Source organism: Panulirus ornatus, chromosome 12, assembly GCF_036320965.1.
Source record: "Panulirus ornatus isolate Po-2019 chromosome 12, ASM3632096v1, whole genome shotgun sequence".
Taxonomy (NCBI): Eukaryota; Metazoa; Arthropoda; class Malacostraca; order Decapoda; family Palinuridae; genus Panulirus; species Panulirus ornatus.
The window spans coordinates 68077735-68101234 of record NC_092235.1 but is presented as its reverse complement, the minus strand read 5'-3'; the positions used below and the strand labels follow the sequence as shown (position 1 = coordinate 68101234).

The following is a 23500-nucleotide window of genomic DNA, read 5'->3' as shown; positions in this document are numbered from 1 at the left end:
ATTTATTTTATTCATTATACTTAGTCACTGTTTCCCGCATTAGCGAGGTAGCGTAAGGATACAGACGAAAGAATGGCTCAACCCACCCACATACACATGCATATACGTAGACGCCCACACACGACATATACATAAACAGACACATACATATATACACATATACATATTCATAAATGCTGCCTTCATCCATTCCTGTCGCCACCCCGCCACACATGAAATGGCACCCCCCTCCCCCCTCGTGCACGCGAGGTAGCACTAGGAAAAGACAACAAAGGCCACATTCGTTCACAATCAGTCTATAGCTGTCATGTGTTATGCACCGAAATCACAGCTCCCTTTCCACATCCAGGCCCCACAAAACTTTCCATGGTTTACCCCACATGCTTCCCATGCCCTGGTTCAATCCACTGACAGCATGTTGACCTCAGAATACCCCATAGTTCCAATTCACTATATTCCTTGCACGCCTTTCACCCTCCCGTATGTTCAGGCCTACGTCGCTCAAAATCGTTTTCACTCCATCCTTCCGCCTCCAATTTGGCCTAAGCCAGGTACTCATTTTACTGACCAACCCCTAGGGGTGGATGAACAGTTGGGATGACTGTGGACCAACTGCCACAACCAAGATTCCAGCCTATGTACTCAACCCTGGGCAGCCCATGAATGTGTCAGTCAGGAATACTAACTACTACACCAGGGGATTTCCAGTATACGTCAAAATTAAGATTTTATAAGGCTCCTAATAAAATTCAAGATGTACTGGAATTTGATTCTATTGGACCATCCTCCCACCAATTAATTCTTAAATTAAAATAGGGTCTCACTGTAAATCTACGTTGACCTACCTGTTGACTTAATGACTGGTATTACTAGGAAAATGAAATTTGATAATGATCCACAAAATGAAGGATCCTAAAATAACAGAATGGCTGTGAAAAAGCAAGTTTTCAGGTTAACTGTAGGGGCTGGTCGATAAAGTATGTACCTGGTTTAGGCTATGGTGTATGTGTGTGTGCGTGTGTATACATTTTTTATATATCTATCATACTTGATTGCTATTTCGTAGAAAAATCAAATTTCATAATGATCCACAGAATAAAGGATCCTAAAATAACAGAATGACTGTGAAAAAGCAAGTTTTTCAGGTAAAAATATATATCTTAATCATTACGACCACTAATTCAGAGGAATGTTCAAGAATTTTCATGCCTATTAATGTCAATCAACTCTATACTAGTAAATCCATGAAAAAAGTGATAAACTATTGTGGATCTAAATTTTCCATACAGGACAATTGAAAGCATGCTTTATAACAGGCACTGAACTCATAATATGAATGTCAATCAGATGCCTAATGATGTTATACTCTTAAAAGTATTTCATGACATTAAGATAAATCGTATAAAACTTTCAAAATGTGATGAAGATGGTTAAAGAAAACTGAAAGGAAGAGAAAGTCCCACTACCACATACAAACCTGTCAGTGAAGACCAGTAAAATTTTAGTTGTTTTTCTTGCGTCCTACAAATTCATCCATGGCACAGGTAATTCCAGTGACTTTACCCAGAAGCATTAAGGACTTCTGGGGCAGGACGCTGGAAAGATAAGTTAATTCTGCAACCTTAATCCCTAGCAGATTAGAACCATTTGGACCCCATGGACAAAGTAGGCTTGATATCACATTCAGTATTTTCAACAATGTTTTGAGGAAGTCATAGAAGACAACCTAAGCTATCTCTCATCTCGTGCCTGGCCAGTACATTACATTTACTCATAATGCAATTCTTCATTAAATATATAAATAATAAGGATACAAGATATGTATCACAAGAAGTTCAGGTCAAATTCTACTGCAAAAGTTACTCCACTGGAAAGGTCCAAAATACTTAAAAATACTTCTAAAATTAGATGAATCAAACTATTGTAAACTCAAGCCTACTGGTCCATTACTGCACTGCCACCAGTCTATCTGTTGATGTCTCATATGCAACCATCACCTTATTCTAAATACTGCTTTATATAAGGTTATAATTCAATGTACAGTGTTTTGACACTCCCTGCATGCAATCACATTATATAACCAAATACTAAATTTACTTAAGACTTAATTCATGGTGAAGGTAATTAATATGGGGTCAAGTTTATGAACCTCTGAGACATGAATGAAATTATAGAATTCAAAATTTGTCAAATCCCTCAAAATTATCATCTGCAAGTATAGTGTGCAAACAGGGATACTTTCCCAAATTTTACTGTTCATAGATGTTGCAACAGGGAGGCATAAAGTTTATGGGAAAGAAAAAACATTTAACAACATGCAAAAGTCTTACGTTATACCAGCTAGCACAGACTCCTTTCCCAGATATCTAACAAAGCATGAGTACCCAAGAAAATTATCACTCTTAGCTTGAAAAAATCCCAGATTATTTCTATTATATACATATGTATATATATTTTATTATTATTATACTTTGTCGCTGTCTCCCGAATTAGCAAGGTAGCGCAAGGAAACAGACTAAAGAATGGCCCAACCCACCCACCCCGTAGGGTTGAGGGACATGTTAATTGGGACATAAGTTTGAATGGAGAAAAACTGGAGGAAGTGAAGTGTTTTAGATATCTAGGAGTGGATTTAGCAGTGGATGGAATAATGGAGACAGAAGTGAATCACAGGGTGGGGAAAGGGGCGAAAATCCTGGGAGCCTTGAAGAATGTGTGGAAGTCAAGAACATTATCTCGGAAAGCAAAAATGGGTATGTTTGAAGGAATAGTGGTTCCAACAATGTTGTATGGTTGCAAGGCGTGGGCTATGGATAGAGTTGTGCGCAGGAGGGTGGATGTGCTGGAAATGAGATGTTTGAGGACGTGTGGTGTGAGGTGGTTTGATCGAGTAAGTAATGTAAGGGTAAGAGAGATGTGTGGAAATAAAAAGAGTGTGGTTGAGAGAGCAGACGAGGGTGTTTTGAAATGGTCTGGGCACATGGAGAGAATGAGCGAGGAAAGATTGACCAAGAGGATATATGTGTCGGAGGTGGAGGGAACGAGAAGTGGGAGACCAAATTGGAGGTGGAAAGATGGAGTGAAAAAGATTTTGAGTGATCGGGGCCTGAACATGCAGGAGGGTGAAAGGCGGGCAAGAAATAGAGTGAATTGGATCGATGTGGTATACCGGGGTTGACGTGCTGTCAGTGGATTGAATCAGGGCATGTGAAGCGTCTGGGGTAAACCATGGAAAGTTGTGTGGGGCCTGGATGTGGAAAGGGAGCTGTGGTTTCGGGCATTATTGCATGACAGCTAGAGAGTGAGTGTGAACGAATGAGGCCTTTGTTGTCTTTTCCTAGCGTATATATATGTGTACATTGAGATGTATAGGTATGTATATTTGCGTGTGTGGATGTGTGTGTATATACATGTGTATGGGGGTGGGTTGAGCCATTTCTTTCATCTGTTTCCTTGCGCTACCTCGCAAACACGGGAGACAGCGACAAAGCAAAATAAAAAAAATAATAAAAAATAAAATGAATGTATATGTGCACTGTAAAGGTATGTATGTGTGCGTGTGAGGGCGTTTATGTATATGCATGTGTATGTGGGTGGGCTGGGCCATTCTTTCATGTGTTTCCTTGCGCTACCTCACTAACGCGGGAGACAACGACAAAGTATAATAATAAAGAAAAAAAAAAAAATATATATATATATATATATATATATATATATATATATATATATATATATATATATATATATATATTCATACTATTCGCCATTTCCCGCATTAGCAAGGTAGCGTTAAGAACAGAGGACTGGGCCTTTGAGGGAATATCCTCACATGACCCCCTTCTCTGTTCCTTCTTTTAGAAAATTTAAAAAAAAAAATGAGAGGGGAGGATTTCCAGCCCCCCGCTCCCTTCCCTTTTAGTCGCCTTCTACGACACGCAGGGAATACGTGGGAAGTATTCTTTCTCCCCTATCCCCAGATAGATATCTGGGAGTGGATCTGGCAGCGGATGGAACCATGGAAGCGGAAGTGGATCATAGGGTGGGGGAGGGGGCGAAAATTCTGGGAGCCTTGAAGAATGTGTGGAAGTCGAGAACATTATCTCGGAAAGCAAAAATGGGTATGTTTGAAGGAATAGTGGTTCCAACAATGTTGTATGGTTGCGAGGCGTGGACTATGGATAGAGTTGTGCGCAGGAGGATGGATGTGCTGGAAATGAGATGTTTGAGGACAATGTGTGGTGTGAGGTGGTTTGATCGAGTAAGTAACGTAAGGGTAAGAGAGATGTGTGGAAATAAAAAGAGCGTGGTTGAGAGAGCAGAAGAGGGTGTTTTGAAATGGTTTGGTCACATGGAGAGAATGAGTGAGGAAAGATTGACCAAGAGGATATACGTGTCGGAGGTGGAGGGAACGAGGAGAAGAGGGAGACCAAATTGGAGGTGGAAAGATGGAGTGAAAAAGATTTTGTGTGATCGGGGCCTGAACATGCAGGAGGGTGAAAGGAGGGCAAGGAATAGAGTGAATTGGAGCGATGTGGTATACCGGGGTTGACGTGCTGTCAGTGGATTGAATCAAGGCATGTGAAGCGTCTGGGGTAAACCATGGAAAGCTGTGTAGGTATGTATATTTGCGTGTGTGGACGTATGTATATACATGTGTATGGGGGTGGGTTGGGCCATTTCTTTCGTCTGTTTCCTTGCGCTACCTCGCAAACGCGGGAGACAGCGACAAAGCAAAAAAAAAAAAAAATATATATATATATATATATATATATATACAGTAATACCTAGGGAAGAATAAAAACTGAGCCCAAGCCTGTGATGGTTAGTAACCCAGTAAGCATGTACCGAATTCTGCAAACTCTTCTGCAGTCAGCCTTGAACCCTATATACAAAAGAGTGTACATAACTGTAGTCTAGTGTACACTATCTTGCTGAAAAGCTAAAATGGAGATGAAATCAAGCCAAACCACAATACTGGGCATACAGGCCTAGTCTTCAAATAAGCCATTATGTATATCTAATTTAAAGAATTGAAGTCATCTCCAAGATAAATTTCTGCTTAGAATTATAGAGAAAAATGTATTTTGAAACTCTGAAAGACTTTTCTTTCACATTAAACTCACACTGTCACAGCTGATGTTTTAAAAATACACTGCCTATGGGAACATTACAAAGTCCAAGCAAAAGAGTGTTACAATATTTTTAGGTAAGCTGGGCTATGATTGGGGTAATGAGCAATGAGTGATATGATAAATGCCAAAGCAACAGCATATGTGCTTCAATTGGTATTATGTCTGATAAGGTACCACAATACTATGATCATATCATCAGTATCTGAAGTACAGTATGACTGAAACAAGAAAGTGACATTTTGAATTAATTACAGAGCCTGTTTAATACAGGAAAGGTATTTTCCTTGGAGAATGTGTATGACTACTTCCAACTAAACACAAGGTGGCTTTTCATCAAGTTATATAAAGAAATTCAGATTTCCTGCAACTAGTATCAGAGATATAAATCAATATTTGCCCAACTCTCTTGCTCGACTCAAGATATCAGCAACAAATACAGTATATATCTAGTCCAAATTAAAGTATACAACACCAATTTGATCATTTACTAAAGAAAGCATCCAGCTTTTCTGCTAAGGGTGTGAAAGAAGGCCACAAAAAAGTACCTGAGTAAAGAACTAAGTAAAAGGAAGGCCAGCATTCACAGCCTCACCCATATTGGGAGATATATGGACAGTGAGTGATAATTACAAAATTCTTTCTTCAATGATTTAAGAATATCAACATGGTTCTCTGTGACAGGAAAGTTTGGAGGCAGAAGAAGGAAATGAGCAAGTCAAGAGAAATATTTCTCGTTACAGAATAATGGAAGAATGGAACGAACAAAGTGAAGAATGAAAAAACGTGGGACATATGATATATCTGGTGACACTGTATGATACAAAAGAAAAGTCAAGAGATGAGTAATCACATATACACAGAATAAGAGTAGCAAGAAGCCACCACTGTAAAGGCTGTAAATGGATGGAAAGGAGTAAAATCTTGTCAAGGAGTTTCTTATTCCAAAAGAGTCCATCCTGCTCCTGAGTGGAATGCAGCCTTGAAGCTGCAGGAGCCCCATGAGAATCATATGCAACTGATAAAATACTGTGCTCACAGCTATGCAATCTATGCAGGCACTGTGTAATTATCAAATTTAATGAGCTGAAAGACAAGATTAGGATGAGTGATGAACTGCTAAAAGAAGTTAGAAAATTTAAGTATTTGGGATTGATAATATACATAGAGAATATCTGGTTTAAAAATATGGTAATACATATTCCCTTGTATACTAGCAATCACTGGTAGGCACCCAATAAGCAGGGAGGTATATGACCAGTACTACCTGCCTGGGTATCAGGAGGGTTAATGATAACTGTGTAGTGAGCTTGCACTTCAGTGGTTGTTCAGTTGCACTCCTCTGACCCAGGTAGTTGTTTTTTCTTTCTACCTCACCCACAATTGGACAACTGGCTTTCTAACTACAAACATACAATCTCTCCTTCTCATATATAACACTAGACAACACACCTCACACAGCTCATTCTTTGTAACTCTAGATTTTCCTATGGTTAGTAATCTGTGCAAGCCCTGCCTTGGCAAAATGGTAGGATCAATAGACTGATGAAGTAGGTAGGAGCATTAGGTAAAAATAGTAGCTATGAACATTAGGCAGGAGCATTAAGTAGAAGTAATCAAAAGGAACATTAGGTAGGAGCCTCTGCAAACAATGTGCTAGACTTGCCCCTCTGCCAGTGGCCTGTTAAGGGTAAGGCACTAAAGGTTAAGAAGTGGCACTGGAGTTCACTAGTCATGGACACTACTGCTGTGGGCACCCCCATGAGGGAGTTCCAGGAGGGAACAGACATCAGAGATAAAGAGACCCAAAACAAAAAGGTACTATAAAATTCAGAGGAAAGCAAGTATGTCATCATATCTCTTAAGCGGCTCAATAAAGTCCAGTTATTACAACTTTGGAAGAGCTGATAAAAATCAACAAATGCTTCTTTTGTTCAGAGCCTCATGAACCTTATAAAACCAGGATCCCTTTCTTTTCCTACTAAAAATAAATTTGGATGATACTAGTTTGAGATTCTATATAATTTGAACTAATACATATCCCCATTTCAGTAAGAACAAAGTTCTTACCATCTGCAATGATAAAGGAGACAGTTGCATCATTCAAGCAAGTGAAACTAAACAAACTATTTGATCATTCTTAATCAAACACTCAAAGTTTTTAATACGATCAGACAACAGAGTAAAGATTATTGATGAAACGCAAGTGATATCCACAAAAGTAGTTTGGCACTTGGTTCCTATTATGCCATCTTGCCTGAAGCATGGACATAATCAGTCTTAACAGCAGAGCACTCAAAGAGTTGAGAATGTATGGCATTCATAGAGGAGTATGCCTTACTGCTAGTTTAATTCCCATTTACTTATGATGAAGTGCTATTCAATTAATAGCATACTTCACAAAAAAAAAATCTTGTTCAATTGTCACTGTATCTAACTCCAGCTTCCCTACTTTAGCATGAATATCTAAATAAGCAAAAGCTGTGAGTTTAAATGGTGCATAAAGATTATAAGCTGAATAGACACTCCACAGTTACATGAAATATCAACTTTCAAAAATCATAATCAGTATCTAGGTTCATTAATCTCTATTAAAACTTTCATCTTCCAAGAAACAGGTTTATATCTTTTATATATCAGACATCATATGAAGAATCTTCACTAAACAATTCTGTAGAGCATCATACTTTTATGAGTTGAAAACATAACATCAGTACAAAATATCGGCTAAAGACATCTTAACCTATTTTGGAAATCTAGTCCCTGCTATTCCTACTTTAATTGCTTACACACCTGTCTCTTCAAACAGACATTCATTCCTGAGGCTGAAAGAAACATGTTAACAGTAACAAATATTGGGATATATGATACAAGTCTCTGAAACCTGATTGTGGATAGGGGGCTCTGATTTCAATGCATTATGCATGACAGCAAGTCTCAGATTGAAAGACAGCAATTAAGGTCATTTCTTTGTCTGTTCCTGGTGCTACCTTGCTGATGCAGGAGATGGCAGACATGTACGAGAAAAAGTGTAATACAGATATTGTGAAATAATTTAACACATACGTAGTCTGAACAGAATCTATCTATCTATCTCTATCTCTGACACCCATTCTCTCTGGAAACTCCTGTCAAGGGGATGGCAAAAGCAAAAGAGTTTCCACTTACACTCCTCCCCACATACACCATTCTCAGTATTCTTCCCCCATTTCTTTCCTTTCAGTACTTTTCCACTCTTTTTCCCTGTAACAGGTGGTGTTCCTCTCACATTAACCCTTTTATTCCTACTGTCATATGCACCCATTGTAAAATCTCTATCTTGCATTCTCTCCAAATGCCCAAACCACCTCAGAGTATTACATTTAACCCACTCTCCCACTCTAAAAATTAATAAAGACATAACACGAGGGTTACTACACCTCAGTCAGTGACTAATACATATGAAAGTTGTGGAGGATATTCATAGAAAAATTTACTGTACATGCAAAGACATAAATGACTAGAAAATATGCATACATTTTGAGAAAAGAAAGTTAAGTGTTTTACAGAAGGATATCTATCTATATCTCTGATGCCTGTTCCCTTCTGGAACTTCCTCAAGGGGGTGGCCATGGCAACAGAGTCTCCATAACTAGTAAATTCTAGTGCTGCCTTTAGTCCCTCACCATTAACAGGCCACTGGCACAGGGGAAGTCTGGGCAGTGTTTGTAGAGGCTCCTACCTAGTGTTCCTACAGACTACTTCTACCTAACGTTCCCAACTAATGTTCCTACCTACTACTTCTACCTAAAGTTTCTACCCAAAGCTCCTACCTAAATGTTCCATCCTGCTACCTCTACACATAGCACCTACCTCATTGCCAAAAGGTTGGGCCAGCATGTAGCACTCACTACAGGAAAATCTAGAGTTCCAAAAGAATGAGCTACAAGTTAAGAGTTGTAAAGTGTTATGTATGACAAAGCGAGATTGTATGTTTGTGGACAGAATACCAGTAGTCCATGTGTGGGTGAGGAAGAAAGAAAAAACAGCTACCTGGGTCAGAGGAATGCAACTTGGCAACCACTGAAGTGCTGGCTCAATACGCAGCAGTCACTAACCCTCCTGATACCCGAGTAGATATTACCAGTAATCTACCTCCCTGGTCAGTGGTTGCCAAAGAACTACTACCTTCAGTCTGCATTCATATTTGGCAAAGTACACAAACAATGAGCATATCTAATACTCTACCAAGGATAGCACATAAGGTATATACAAATGCTTAATTCCAATGTGGTTGAATTTATAGTCTCTAGAACAGTCTGTGGGAGACCAAGATGTAAACTTTTCCAGTTGTGTCCAGCAGCATCATGTGACTTCCCTAAAGGTGCTCCCTGGAGATAAGAATTCAAACAATAGTGGAAAAAATTAATGCTTTGCAATTGTCTTACATATTCATTTAAAGGTCAATGTAAGATTAGCCAAGGTTTTTCAGGGAAGATGGGCTGGGCTATGAATCAAAAACATGCATTTCACAAGCTCAGAGCTGACTTTTAAGCAAATTCCACACTGACTCTTAACCAGTCTAGTTGTAAATCAAACGGGAGGAGATGCATAGCAAGAAAAATTCCTGTGTCAACCAGCGGTATAACAAGCATCCCCAGCTGCAGCAACCAACAGTAAGACAGACATCCCAAGTGACTTGTTTCTTGAATATGACCATTTGGGAACCTGTTATCCTGCTGAAGTGTTAACAAAGAACAAGCTTTTCTGTGGCAGCACCTGTTATGAAAGGAAAGTACCTGATGGTTTTGCCAGATATTTCTGAATAGTAATCGACTGTGATAAAAAAAAAAAGGAAAATGTTACCAATCTGAAAAGAGCCAGCAGTACACACCTGGTTAGTTTACCTTAACCATTTGGCCATGAATTATGACTTAAGTTGTAATACAATATATTCCTTCTCACCACAAACTACAACTAAAGTTCAGTTTCAAAAAAATAGCATGTTCATCTTATGCATTTTGCCTACCTTCCCCAAACCAGAAAATGGTGCCAGGGTCCCATTTATTTATGGTAATTTATTTATTTCTCTTTTCTCTTTTACTGTTCTCACCATTATCTAATCAATCTGTGGACAATGTAATGTCAAAGCATGCTGCAAAAGTGAGATCTGTATCATAATGCATAAACAAGATAAATAATGATATTGTATAATGTTCTTATTTTTATTATACTTTGTCGCTGTCTCCCGCGTTTGCGAGGTAGTGCAAGGAAACAGACGAAAGAAATGGCCCAACCCCCCCCATACACATGTATATACATACGTCCACACGCAAATATACATACCTACACAGCTTTCCATGGTTTACCCCAGACGCTTCACATGCCTTGATTCAATCCACTGACAGCACGTCAACCCCGGTATACCACATCGCTCCAATTCACTCTATTCCTTGCCCTCCTTTCACCCTCCTGCATGTTCAGGCCCCGATCACACAAAATCTTTTTCACTCCATCTTTCCACCTCCAATTTGGTCTCCCTCTTCTCCTCGTTCCCTCCACCTCCGACACATATATCCTCTTGGTCAATCTTTCCTCACTCATCCTCTCCATGTGCCCAAACCACTTCAAAACACCCTCTTCTGCTCTCTCAACCACGCTCTTTTTATTTCCACACATCTCTCTTACCCTTACGTTACTCACTCGATCAAACCACCTCACACCACACATTGTCCTCAAACATCTCATTTCCAGCACATCCATCCTCCGGCGCACAACTCTATCCATAGCCCACGCCTCGCAACCATACAACATTGTTGGAACCACTATTCCTTCAAACATACCCATTTTTGCTTTCCGAGATAATGTTCTCGACTTCCACACATTCTTCAAGGCCCCCAGAATTTTCGCCCCCTCCCCCACCCTATGATCCACTTCCGCTTCCATGGTTCCATCCGCTGCCAGATCCACTCCCAGATATCTAAAACACTTCACTTCCTCCAGTTTTTCTCCATTCAAACTCACCTCCCAATTGACTTGACCCTCAACCCTACTGTACCTAAGAGTGTTTATGAGATGGCAATGCAAGGCTGCTTACCATCCATTTAAATCGAGCACTTTCTTTTTGCCCCCTTTACAGTTTATTCATAATTATGAGTGGGTGTACTGTATAACAATGCATTGCTAATTGATGAAATATGATGATATTGAAGAGTGCTCATGAGCTGGCAATGCAGTGATGCTTAGTGTACCTTTCAATCCAGCTTTTTTTCATGCTCTTTATAATTTGTTTATCATGTGAGGAAGGAGTGAGAAATTTCTTATACTTTAGGATAGTTATCTTACCACAGGAATCACCCATAAATGCTTTATTTTCATTTCAATTATCCACCTGTTATCAGACATGAAATTGTTTCATAGAAAAAATTAATGCCAGATATGGCAAATTTATGATTTTGCCTTGATAAAAATGTATCAAAAACAGACTTTTTACCATTTTCATATTCTACATTAGAACTCACAATTTTCAGGGATGCAGCTGGAATTTAACTTCACAGCCAAAGGGTTAAATGCTTCTTTGACTTAATATAAAACACTCATAAACTACTTTATACAAAATGAAACACTTTCATAGAAAGCAAAAACAATGGACTGAGTTAAATATCTAACAAATGGTATAAACAGACTCAACCTCTATGGAGAATCTATTTACAGAAGTCAATACTCTTTTATTTAAGCAAGAAATATCCTGTGGGAGGCAAGTTGTTAGAAGCAGTGAAAAGTTTTTATCGAGGATGTAAGGCATGTGTACGTGTAGGAAGAGAGGAAAGTGATTGGTTCTCAGTGAATGTAGGTTTGCGGCAGGGGTGTGTGATGTCTCCATGGTTGTTTAATTTGTTTATGAATGGGGTTGTTAGGGAGGTGAATGCAAGAGTTTTGGAAAGAGGGGCAAGTATGCAGTCTGTTGTGGATGAGAGAGCTTGGGAAGTGAGTCAGTTGTTGTTCACTGATGATACAGTGCTGGTGGCTGATTAGCATGAGAAACTGCAGAAGCTGGTGACTGAGTTTGGTAAAGTGTGTGTAAGAAGAAAGTTGAGAGTAAATGTGAATAAGAGCAAGGTTATTAGGTACAGTAGGGTTGAGGGTCAAGTCAATTGGGAGGTAAGTTTGAATGGAGAAAAACTGGAGGAAGTGAAGTGTTTTAGATATCTGGGAGAGGATCTGGCAGCGGTTGGAACCTTGGAAGCAGAAGTGAATCATAGGGTGGGGGAGGGGGCGAAAATTCTGGGAGCCTTGAAGAATGTTTGGAAGTCGAGAACATTATCTCGGAAAGCAAAAATGGGTATATTTGAAGGAATAGTGGTTCCAGCAATGTTGTATGGTTGCGAGGCGTGGGCTATGGATAGAGTTGTGCGCCGGAGGGTGGATGTGTTGGAAATGAGATGTTTGAGGACAATATGTGGTGTGAGGTGGTTTGATCGAGTAAGTAATGTAAGGGTAAGAGAGATGTGTGGTAATAAAAAGAGTGTGGCTGAGAGAGCAGAAGAGAGTGTTTTAAAATGGTTTGGTCACATGGAGAGAATGAGTGAGGAAAGAATGACAAAGAGGATATATGAGTCAGAAGTGGAGGGAACGAGGAGAAGTGGGAGACCAAATTGGAGGTGGAAAGATGGAATGAAAGAGATTTTGAGTGATCGGGGCCTGAACATACAGGAGGGTGAAAGGCGTGCAAGGAATAGAGTGGTATACCGGGGTCGACCTGCTGTCAATGGATTGAACCAGGGCATGTGAAGCATCTGGGGTTAACCATGGAAAGTTCTGTGGGGCCTGGATGTAGAAAGGGAGCTGTGGTTTCCGTGCATTATTACATGACAGCTAGAGAGTGAGTGTGAACGAATGGGGCCTTTTTTGTCTTTTCCTAGCACTACCTTGCACACATGAGGGGGGTGGGGCTTGTAATTTCATGTGTGGCGAGGTGGCAATGGGAATGAATAAAGGCAGACAGTATGAATTATGTGCATGTGTATATATGTATATGTCTGTGTGTGGATATATATGTATATGTTGAGATGTATAGGTATGTATATTTGCATGTGTGGATGTGTATATATATACATGTGTATGTGGGTGGGTTGGGCCATTCTTTCGTCTGTTTCCTTGCGCTACCTTGCTAATGCGGGAGACAGCAACAAAGCAAAATAAATAGATAAAAAAATCAAATTCTAAAAATTCTAAACGATACACTTACACAGAAAAACATAACTTTGAAGAGAAAGGCTTGGTGACTGACTTTAATATTAGGTAAATCCATATTTTTGAAGTTTTGTTTTCAGTAATCCACCAAAAGGTTTCCTCTAAATTGATAAAACGTCATCTATACATCCTTTAAGAATTTGACTGTTGTCAATTAAATTTTCAGCCAAGTAATGAATTTCCAGTTGTATTCTCAAAGTGTCAACTCTCCACGAAAATATGAAAATAGTAACTGTTCCTTTTTTACTAATCTTTTATAAGGGCAAAACCATAAAGCTTACATATCTGGTATCAATGGTTCTTAAAAATAATGTCTAATAGTGGGAGGGAGGGGAGAGAAGAAAAATGAAAATAAAAGTCTTTCTGAATGATGACTTCCTCAGGTGTAACAGATTTCTTGATTCCTACACTCATTATGATAAAAAATCCTAAAGGTCATTAAAAAATAATGGACTGATTTATAGAGATACTAAGCAGCACCACAGTGCCAACTCATAAGGAAATGTCAAAAACAACATACTGTCTGTCATCATTACTGTATGTATCTATATTTATGCACATACTGTCTATCATCATTACTGTATATATCTATATTTAAGCATCATGATACATAACACATATTCAGATTTATAAGCAAACTGTACAGGGTGGGTAAAAAATTACAGTGCCACATTTAAAAGGATGTTAAGCCTGGTATTGCCAATTCATAAACACTCATCAAAAAATCATACATTTTCATCATTTATGCATTATAATTAATAAGACTTACTTACACAGCAGAGCTTGACAATATAATATCCATAAACTGTCTAATCAATTGTGAAAACAAAGTATAAAGGGAAAAATATATAAATGAATCACTTATTCATTAGGAACAATCAGCTGTGAAGTTTCAGTCAGCAACATATATGGGTAGCACCTTACAGAACCCCAGGACCATTCCCTGGTTGGGGGATGGGTTCAAATCACCTAAGGTGCACAAACTGTTTTTTGACAGCTGTGGACTATAGTTGTATTGAGCAGCAAGAAGGAATAATGTATATCATGATGATTCATAATTGGTGATCAAAGGGTTAAAAACAAGGATTTACATTAAAAGTTAAGCTAAAGCAAGACCAACACCACTTCACTCTAGTAAAAGTCATTCCTTACACCAGAAAAATTTTACAATTGAAAATCTAATTCCTTGAATCTAGTTTTTATGAACTATTCTTAAACAAAATTGTACATTACTGATGCTAATATGATTCCTCAATGGTCTCTTGGTTCTCCCCAATAACAACTACCTTTCAGAGACCACAGACAATGCATTAGACATTTTGGGACCAAAGCAGACTTCCTTCTGCCCTTCATCACTTACCAGGAGTGGATAAGACAAAACTGCCTCTTCATCCTCCCCAAAAGGAGGCTTGTCTACCTCTATCCTCAAGGCCTTTGGCTACAAATTGTCCACAAATTACATCTATTTCTGTGTCTCCTCCATTACCGACCTCTTATCACACACAGATCCAAAATGTTTATGTGTAAGGAAGACAAGACCATGTCTGTAAAGTTCAGGAGGAAAACTTCTTGAAGGCTAATGCAACCTACAGAACTAATGTTCTGCTCAGACTCTGAATTACATAGTATCATTAGTTTTATCAAATGATAGGGGTATTATGTCATTCATGATCTCATTCATGGCACCTAAATATAAAGCCTGTTATGGTGTCATAATTCTCTTTCCTGTAGTTAATCTGGCTTAAAAGAAAACAAGAATACATTATTTAATACAAAATATTCTCAATTCTCTCATTTGCTTATGAAGTCAATTTGATAAACCTCCTCGTAATCTTACTAGTGCCACATTCTTCCCACAAGATGATGCCAACAGAATTATTTAGGTCTTACCAAATTGGCATCTGGCATTTAAAATTCTTATCAAATGGGAACATAGCCACAGACTGGAGAAGCCTTTTAATCATAAGTTTTGCAAAAATATTCTAATATAAAGCTCTGCATTTTGGGCCATAAAGCTTCACATACAAAATATCAACAAATAATCCTTATGAGCCCTTTGTCCATACTCTAGTCCTGATAACTGGGTCCTTATGGGTGCATCAATTTTTTCCCTACTGAGTAGTATACAAAGTGTGCAGATAGTACCTTGTTCCTTTAGCAACTGAGGTGAGAAATAAACTAAATTTTGTACAGTTTCTTGTCAGATACACTGACTGCCTAAGCAATATTAACAAGCCGATACTGAATAAATTTGGATGTGGCCCTCTGCCAGATAGGAAAAGAATTATAGGTAGTGGTTTGTAATTCAAAAGGAAAAACATTTTCTTTATGAAAATCCTCACTCTATCCATGGAAGCACTCCCTTCAGCAACTAAGGCCAACCAGCCAGGTATCAACAACATAAATTCTGAGTTTCACATAAATCTGGAGATGTACATATAATTAGGCATACACTCTGAAAATGAGCTCTGAAATAGCTTTTCTTGGGGTATGTATAGAAAGCAGGGGAAAACTTTTGAACATACTATTTAAGGATGATAAGAAGCCGGCAGAAAGATGGCAAGATGACAATGGGGCTGTTAAGGAGGATGCCATCAACAGTCTCACTGGCCACAAAGTCCGGTTGAAGGATTGGTACTAACCTGTTGATCATTACCATTAATTAGCAAAAGCTCTACTTTTTAATTAAGTTCATGACACAAAGTTGCTTATTATCTATATGAAAGAAATTTTATTTAACTATAAAAGGATAAATAAATGAAAGATTTCAACTAATTGTCATATATATATATATATATATATATATATATATAAATTTTTTTTTTTTTTTTTTTTTTTTTTATACTTTGTCGCTGTCTCCCGCGTTTGCGAGGTAGCGCAAGGAAACAGACGAAAGAAATGGCTCAACCCCCCCCCCCCATACACATGTACATACACACGTCCACACACGCACATATACATACCTACACAGCTTTCCATGGTTTACCCCAGACGCTTCACATGCCTTGCTTCAATCCACTGACAGCACGTCAACCCCTGTATACCACATGGCTCCAATTCACTCTATTCCTTGCCCTCCTTTCACCCTCCTGCATGTTCAGGCCCCGATCACACAAAATCTTTTTCACTCCATCTTTCCACCTCCAATTTGGTCTCCCTCTTCTCCTCGTTCCCTCCACCTCCGACACATATATCCTCTTGGTCAATCTCTCCTCACTCATTCTCTCCATGTGCCCAAACCACTTCAAAACACCCTCTTCTGCTCTCTCAACCACGCTCTTTTTATTTCCACACATCTCTCTTACCCTTACGTTACTCACTCGATCAAACCACCTCACACCACACATTGTCCTCAAACATCTCATTTCCAGCACATCCATCCTCCTGCGCACAACTCTATCCATAGCCCACGCCTCGCAACCATACAACATTGTTGGAACCACTATTCCTTCAAACATACCCATTTTTGCTTTCCGAGATAATGTTCTCGACTTCCACACATTCTTCAAGGCTCCCAGATTTTCGCCCCCTCCCCCACCCTATGATCCACTTCCGCTTCCATGGTTCCATCCGCTGACAGATCCACTCCCAGATATCTAAAACACTTCACTTCCTCCAGTTTTTCTCCATTCAAACTCACCTCCCAATTGACTTGACCCTCAACCCTACTGTACCTAATAACCTTGCTCTTATTCACATTTACTCTTAACTTTCTTCTTCCACACACTTTACCAAACTCAGTCACCAGCTTCTGCAGTTTCTCACATGAATCAGCCACCAGCGCTGTATCATCAGCGAACAACAACTGACTCACTTCCCAAGCTCTCTCATCCCCAACAGACTTCATACTTGCCCCTCTTTCCAGGACTCTTGCATTTACCTCCCTTACAACCCCATCCATAAACAAATTAAACAACCATGGAGACATCACACACCCCTGCCGCAAACCTACATTCACTGAGAACCAATCACTTTCCTCTCTTCCTACACGTACACATGCCTTACATCCTCGATAAAAACTTTTCACTGCTTCTAACAACTTGCCTCCCACACCATATATTCTTAATACCTTCCACAGAGCATCTCTATCAACTCTATCATATGCCTTCTCCAGATCCATAAATGCTACATACAAATCCATTTGCTTTTCTAAGTATTTCTCACATACATTCTTCAAAGCAAACACCTAATCCACACATCCTCTACCACTTCTGAAACCGCACTGTTCTTCCCCAATCTGATGCTCTGTACATGCCTTCACCCTATATATAAATATATATATATTATCCCTGGGGATAGGGGAGAAAGTATACTTCCCACGTATTCCCTGCGTGTCGTAGAAGGCGACTAAAGGGGAAGGGAGCGGGGGGCTGGAAATCCTCCCCTCTCATTTTTCTTTTTTTTTTTTTCCAAAAGAAGGAACAGAGAAGTGGGTCAGGTGAGAATATTCCCTCAAAGGCCCAGTCCTCTGTTCTTAACGCTACCTCGCTATCACGGGAAATGGCGAATAGTATGAAAGAAAGAAAGATATATATATATATATATATATATATATATATATATATATATATATATATATATATATATATATATATTATTTTTCTTTTTATTGTACTTTGTCGCTGTCTCCCGCGTTTGCGAGGTAGCGCAAGGAAACAGACGAAAGAACTGGCCCAACCCCCCCCATACACATGTATATACATACGTCCACACACGCAAATATACATACCTACACAGCTTTCCATGGTTTACCCCAGACGCTTCACATGCCCTGCTTCAATCCACTGACAGCACGTCAACCCCGGTATACCACATCGCTCCAATTCACTCTATTCCTTGCCCTCCTTTCACCCTCCTGCATGTTCAGGCCCCGATCACACAAAATCTTTTTCACTCCATCTTTCCACCTCCAATTTGGTCTCCCTCTTCTCCTTGTTCCCTCCACCTCCGACACATATATCCTCTTGGTCAATCTTTCCTCACTCATCCTCTCCATGTGCCCAAACCACTTCAAAACACCCTCTTCTGCTCTCTCAACCACGCTCTTTTTATTTCCACATATCTCTCTTACCCTTACGTTACTCACTCGATCAAACCACCTCACACCACACATTGTCCTCAAACATCTCATTTCCAGCACATCCATCCTCCTGCGCACAACTCTATCCATAGCCCACGCCTCGCAACCATACAACATTGTTGGAACCACTATTCCTTCAAACATACCCATTTTTGCTTTCCGAGATAATGTTCTCGACTTCCACACATTCTTCAAGGCTCCCAGGATTTTCGCCCCCTCCCCCACCCTATGATCCACTTCCACCCAGATACACATGTATATATATACACATCCACACACACAAATATACATACCTATACATCTCAATGTACACATATATATACACACAGACATATACATATACACACATGTACATAATTCATACTGTCTGCCTTTATTCATTCCCATCGCCACCCCGCCACACATGAAACAACAACCCCCTTCCCCCGCATGTGTGCGAGGTAGCGTTAGGAAAAGACAACAAAGGCCTCATTCGTTCACACTCAGTCTCTAGCTGTCATGTGATAATGCACTGAAACCACAGCTCCCTTTCCACATCCAGGCCCCACAGAACTTTCCATGGTTTACCCTAGATGCTTCACATGCCCTGGTTCAATCCATTGACAGCACATCGACCCCGGTATACCACATCCTTCCAATTCACTCTATTCCTTGCACGCCTTTCACCCTCCTGCATGTTCAGGCCCCGATCAATCAAAATCTTTTTCACTCCATATTTCCACCTCCAATTTGGTCTCCCACTTCTCTTCGTTCCCTTCACCTCTGACACATATATCCTCTTTGTCAATCTTTCCTCACTCATTCTCTCCATGTGACCAAACCATTTCAAAACACCCTCTTCTGCTCTCTCAACCACACTCTTTTTATTACCACACTTCTCTCTTACCCTTTCATTACTTACTCGATCAAACCACCTCACACCACATACTGTCCTCAAACATCTCATTTCCAGCACATCCACCCTCCGGCGCACAATTCTATCTATAGCCCACACCTCGCAACCATATAACATTGTTGGAACCACTATTCCTTCAAACATACCCATTTTTGCTTTCCGAGATAACATTCTCGCCTTCCACACATTTTTCAACGCTCCCAGTCACATGCTGCAGTTTTAGGACTATACACTTGTAACACTATATTGGAAAATCTACAAAAGAAATCACTGATGTTAAATTCTAAAAGTAAATAATGCAAATTATAGTAAGGTGTTATATGAATGAGTATTTTTCTTTATGATGAAGTCATTTTAGGTTCTAAAAAACTAACATAGTTTTGAAAACATTATGAGACATTATGAAGCTAGATCTAATTCAGTTCCTATAGAGTTTGCTTATTCAACATTACTGATTTTACTGTTTTCATTAAAACTTCATTCATTTCATTTCCATCATAAGCCCATTCAGTCTTATACTTCTATCTGTGTGCTATTATCACCTCATCTGTCAACCAGTATCTGAAATAATTTTTCACAATCAGCAAGCGACCCAAGCTACTCCTATAGATACTACTATCAAAAATATTTTTATGGATGATGGCAAGACATCACTAGCAAAAGTTACTACCTATCTTTTCTTACCCAATGGTCCACAGCAAAATAAATTGATTTAAAAAGGTGAAAGCTAGGTCATTTCTCTAAACATCTTATATAACATTTAAATGTAAGACATACTTTGAAGTGACTCCAGCAAACATGCCAGTGCTGATGTAGTAAGGGCAGACAGCAGTAGTTTTGACTCCATCATAGCCTTCCACCTGATAAACCATAATCATGTTGTTAGATTACATTATAAAACCTTTTACAAGGAAGGCTTGTGATACAAAGCCATTCAAACTAACTTAAAATCTCTTGTGGGACTAAACTTGGTGTACTGGTGCTTTTAAAGAAGTATTTCATATACTTCTTTACCAACATTTATCTATTTATGTAAAGCTTAAAAAGAATATGATACTGTAAATCTTTAACAGAATGCAGGACTTTTATTTACTAAGATATGAATCAATATCGGTTTCAAGTGATATAATTCTAGTAAAATTGTAAATTAATAATATAATAATTTGACAGTAATTTAATGTATAATCATATAAGCTATAAATATCTAGGACTGACAATCCTCAATACTCATATACTGGTAAAAGTTTAGGTCATAATAAATCTTATAAAAGAATAATGAAAGAAACTAAAAGCCAGACAGTTAAACCCTTGACAGCTCTTTTCAACACATCTATTTGTAAGGGGAAAGTTCACGGCAAAGTCAGCTCCTGGAGCAACACCATGGGTCTCCTGCCTCACCTCTGCTGCACCAGCATCACATGACACCTGCCTAATCCCAGCTTTTCTCCAATCCCTGCACCAGCAGCCCCCCTAAAGCTAAACAATACTGCACTTACCAATAAAACATAACCACGTTTCTTTGTCCATCATCATCGCAATAAGATCCCAATTTACATCCACTGAAGCTTTCTCCTCCTCTTTTTCTCTCACTACTATTATCTTTTTATCTATTCATTCATATTTTGAGGATTTTCGTTTACAACTAAATCCTTCCACATCAAAAATACGAACTATCAGATATATCTTATGGTACTTACCTTAAGTTCAATACGAAGACTTTCATCAAAGCCAACAGCTGCAAACTTAGAGGCACAGTAATCAGCCAGTTTGTTAACACCAGCCAGGCCAGCTAGAGAAGCTACAGTCACTATATGACCTTTGTTTGATGCCAACATATCTCCAAGGAATGCTTTTGTTGTCTGAAAAAAAAAATACATAATCTTAAAACACTTAGTTTTGAAATAATAGAGAAAACCAAAACAGGAAACTAGTCATATTATTATATGTGATTACTTTCTGCAAAAGAAAAAAACATGTACATAATGATTTACTTCTAGACACGACTTTAATTGCTCTAGTACAGTTTTGACACATCACAGGCCTTTTTCAATTAGTACCGACAACGGTAGAAAGTGGGTATAGAAATGCAAATGTTGTTGACAGAGTTAGGGTGTATGATGTAAAGAGGGCCTAAACTCGAGGTAATAAAATATATGAGGGCCTATGGCTAAAGCCTTTTGATTAATCCGAGCTTGCATTGTTCATCATGAGGAGCAATTTTGGGGGCGCTTTTGGAAGTTTTCATCGTCTGTACTTTCTCAACTGTTCTTTTGCGTCCCTGTCCCCAGGTTTCATTAACCTTATCATTAACTGCAGTAATGTACACTATTACAGGCATCAAATACATCACAATCAACTTTATTACTAACAACATAAAGTATGTCTATACAATTACTCATCTTTTAAAATCATAATTTACATTTACAATAAATTCTCATGTCTTCCATTCCACAATATTAAAATCCCATATCATGGATGAAACATGAAAAAATTATTAAACTACTTATACTAACAAAAGTGAAGAAAGAGAGGATTACAGGGACCTGACTCAAATTTCAAACTAACAATTGCTTCCGAAAATGGAGATACCATCAGCTCTTCCTATTACTTAATGCCAGTAATATATTCATCAATGGTACTGTCGGAGTGGCAACAGTAATTAAAAGAACAGTAGTAAGGTTACCTGATTAAGAAAATATAAAAGGAGGTCGTCTTTACGAGTCGCTGACTCAAACTTCGTGTCCACTCAACGTTGAGCTACTCATAAAAGCCACGAGTTAGCATCGATGCCGCTTGCGGTAGGGTACAAAGCGCTTATATTCTATACATGATCATCTATCTTTGGCGGGAATTAACTTTGCATGTGGAATTATGGCCGTAACTTCTCAAGCGGGCAAATGTAGGGGCATCCAATGTCTGAAGAAAACCTGTTATCCTTTTACCATTAACTCATACACAATACATACATATCTCCCTGAAATTCTGTTTCTCACTGTACATTATGACCATATCGAAATAATGTCATAAGCCCCTATTGGAAATGAAAGAAACGGGAGAAACAGTTCTATAAGCCTCTCACGACACGAGACAAATATCTACCGTACACCAGAATGATACATATCAGTGTAAATACACGTTTTGCCCATATCGATCACTATAATACATGCATACATACATACATACATACATATATATATATATATATATATATATATATATATATATATATATTTTTTTTTTTTTTTTTTTGCCGCTGTCTTCCGCGTTAGCGAGGTAGCGCAAGGAAAGACGAAAAAATTGCCCAACCCACCCACATACACATGCATATGCATAAACGCCCACACACGCACATAAACATACCTATACATTTCAGCGTATACATACATATACATATATATACATGTACATATTCATACATGCTGCCTTCATTACTTCGCCACCCCGCCACACATGAAATGACACCCCCCCCCCCCCCCCGCGCGAGATAGCGATAGGAAAAGACAAAAGGGGCCACACTCGTTCACACTCAGTCTGTAGCTGTCATGTGTAATGCACCGAAACCACAGCTCCCTTTCTACATCCAGGCCCCACAAAACTTTCCATAGTTTACCCCAGACGCTTCACATGCCCTGGTTCAATCTATTGACAGCACGTCGACCCCGGTATATATATATATATATATATATATATATATATATATATATATATATATACGAACAAAGTGCATATCAACGAGCATCTTCATAGAACATACAAACCTCCAACAGCCATGATCGAACTCGGAACCCCTGTGCAACAGGCGGGAGCACTACCGCTAGGCTATGATCGCCCCTATAGGGAAATGACTATTCGAACACTATGCACTCGAATACCCTTCATACAATATTTGCCATTTCCCGCGTCAGCGTTAAGAACAGAGGACTGCGCCTTAAAGGAAATATCCTCATTTGGCTCCTTTCTCTCTTCCTTTTTTTTGGAAAAAAAGGGAGGGGGGGATTTCCAGCCCCTGCTCCCTCCCCTTTTAGTCGCCTTATACACGCAGAGAATACGTCGGAAGTATTCCTTCTCCCCTATCCTAGGGATATATATATATATATATATATATATATATATATATATATATATATATATATATATATATATTTGTTCATACTACTTGCCATT

At 38.9% G+C, this 23500-nt stretch overlaps 1 protein-coding gene across 2 annotated transcripts in view; it reads right to left on the bottom strand.

Annotated features, from left to right (window-relative positions):
• LOC139752184 (epidermal retinol dehydrogenase 2-like) overlaps positions 1-23500 on the bottom strand; it is a 52917-nt gene that overhangs the window by 4474 nt on the left and 24943 nt on the right. Inside the window, exons 5-8 of one of the 2 annotated variants that reach the window (XM_071668149.1) lie at positions 21034-21195; positions 20114-20196; positions 15887-16003; positions 1478-1595 (exon numbers count right to left, since the gene is read on the bottom strand). In XM_071668149.1, coding sequence (XP_071524250.1) covers positions 1502-1595; positions 15887-16003; positions 20114-20196; positions 21034-21195 — 456 coding nt within the window. In that variant the 3' untranslated portion in view covers positions 1478-1501. The remainder of the gene's footprint in view (positions 1-1477; positions 1596-15886; positions 16004-20113; positions 20197-21033; positions 21196-23500) is intronic. The other variant, XM_071668148.1, reaches the window with a different exon arrangement.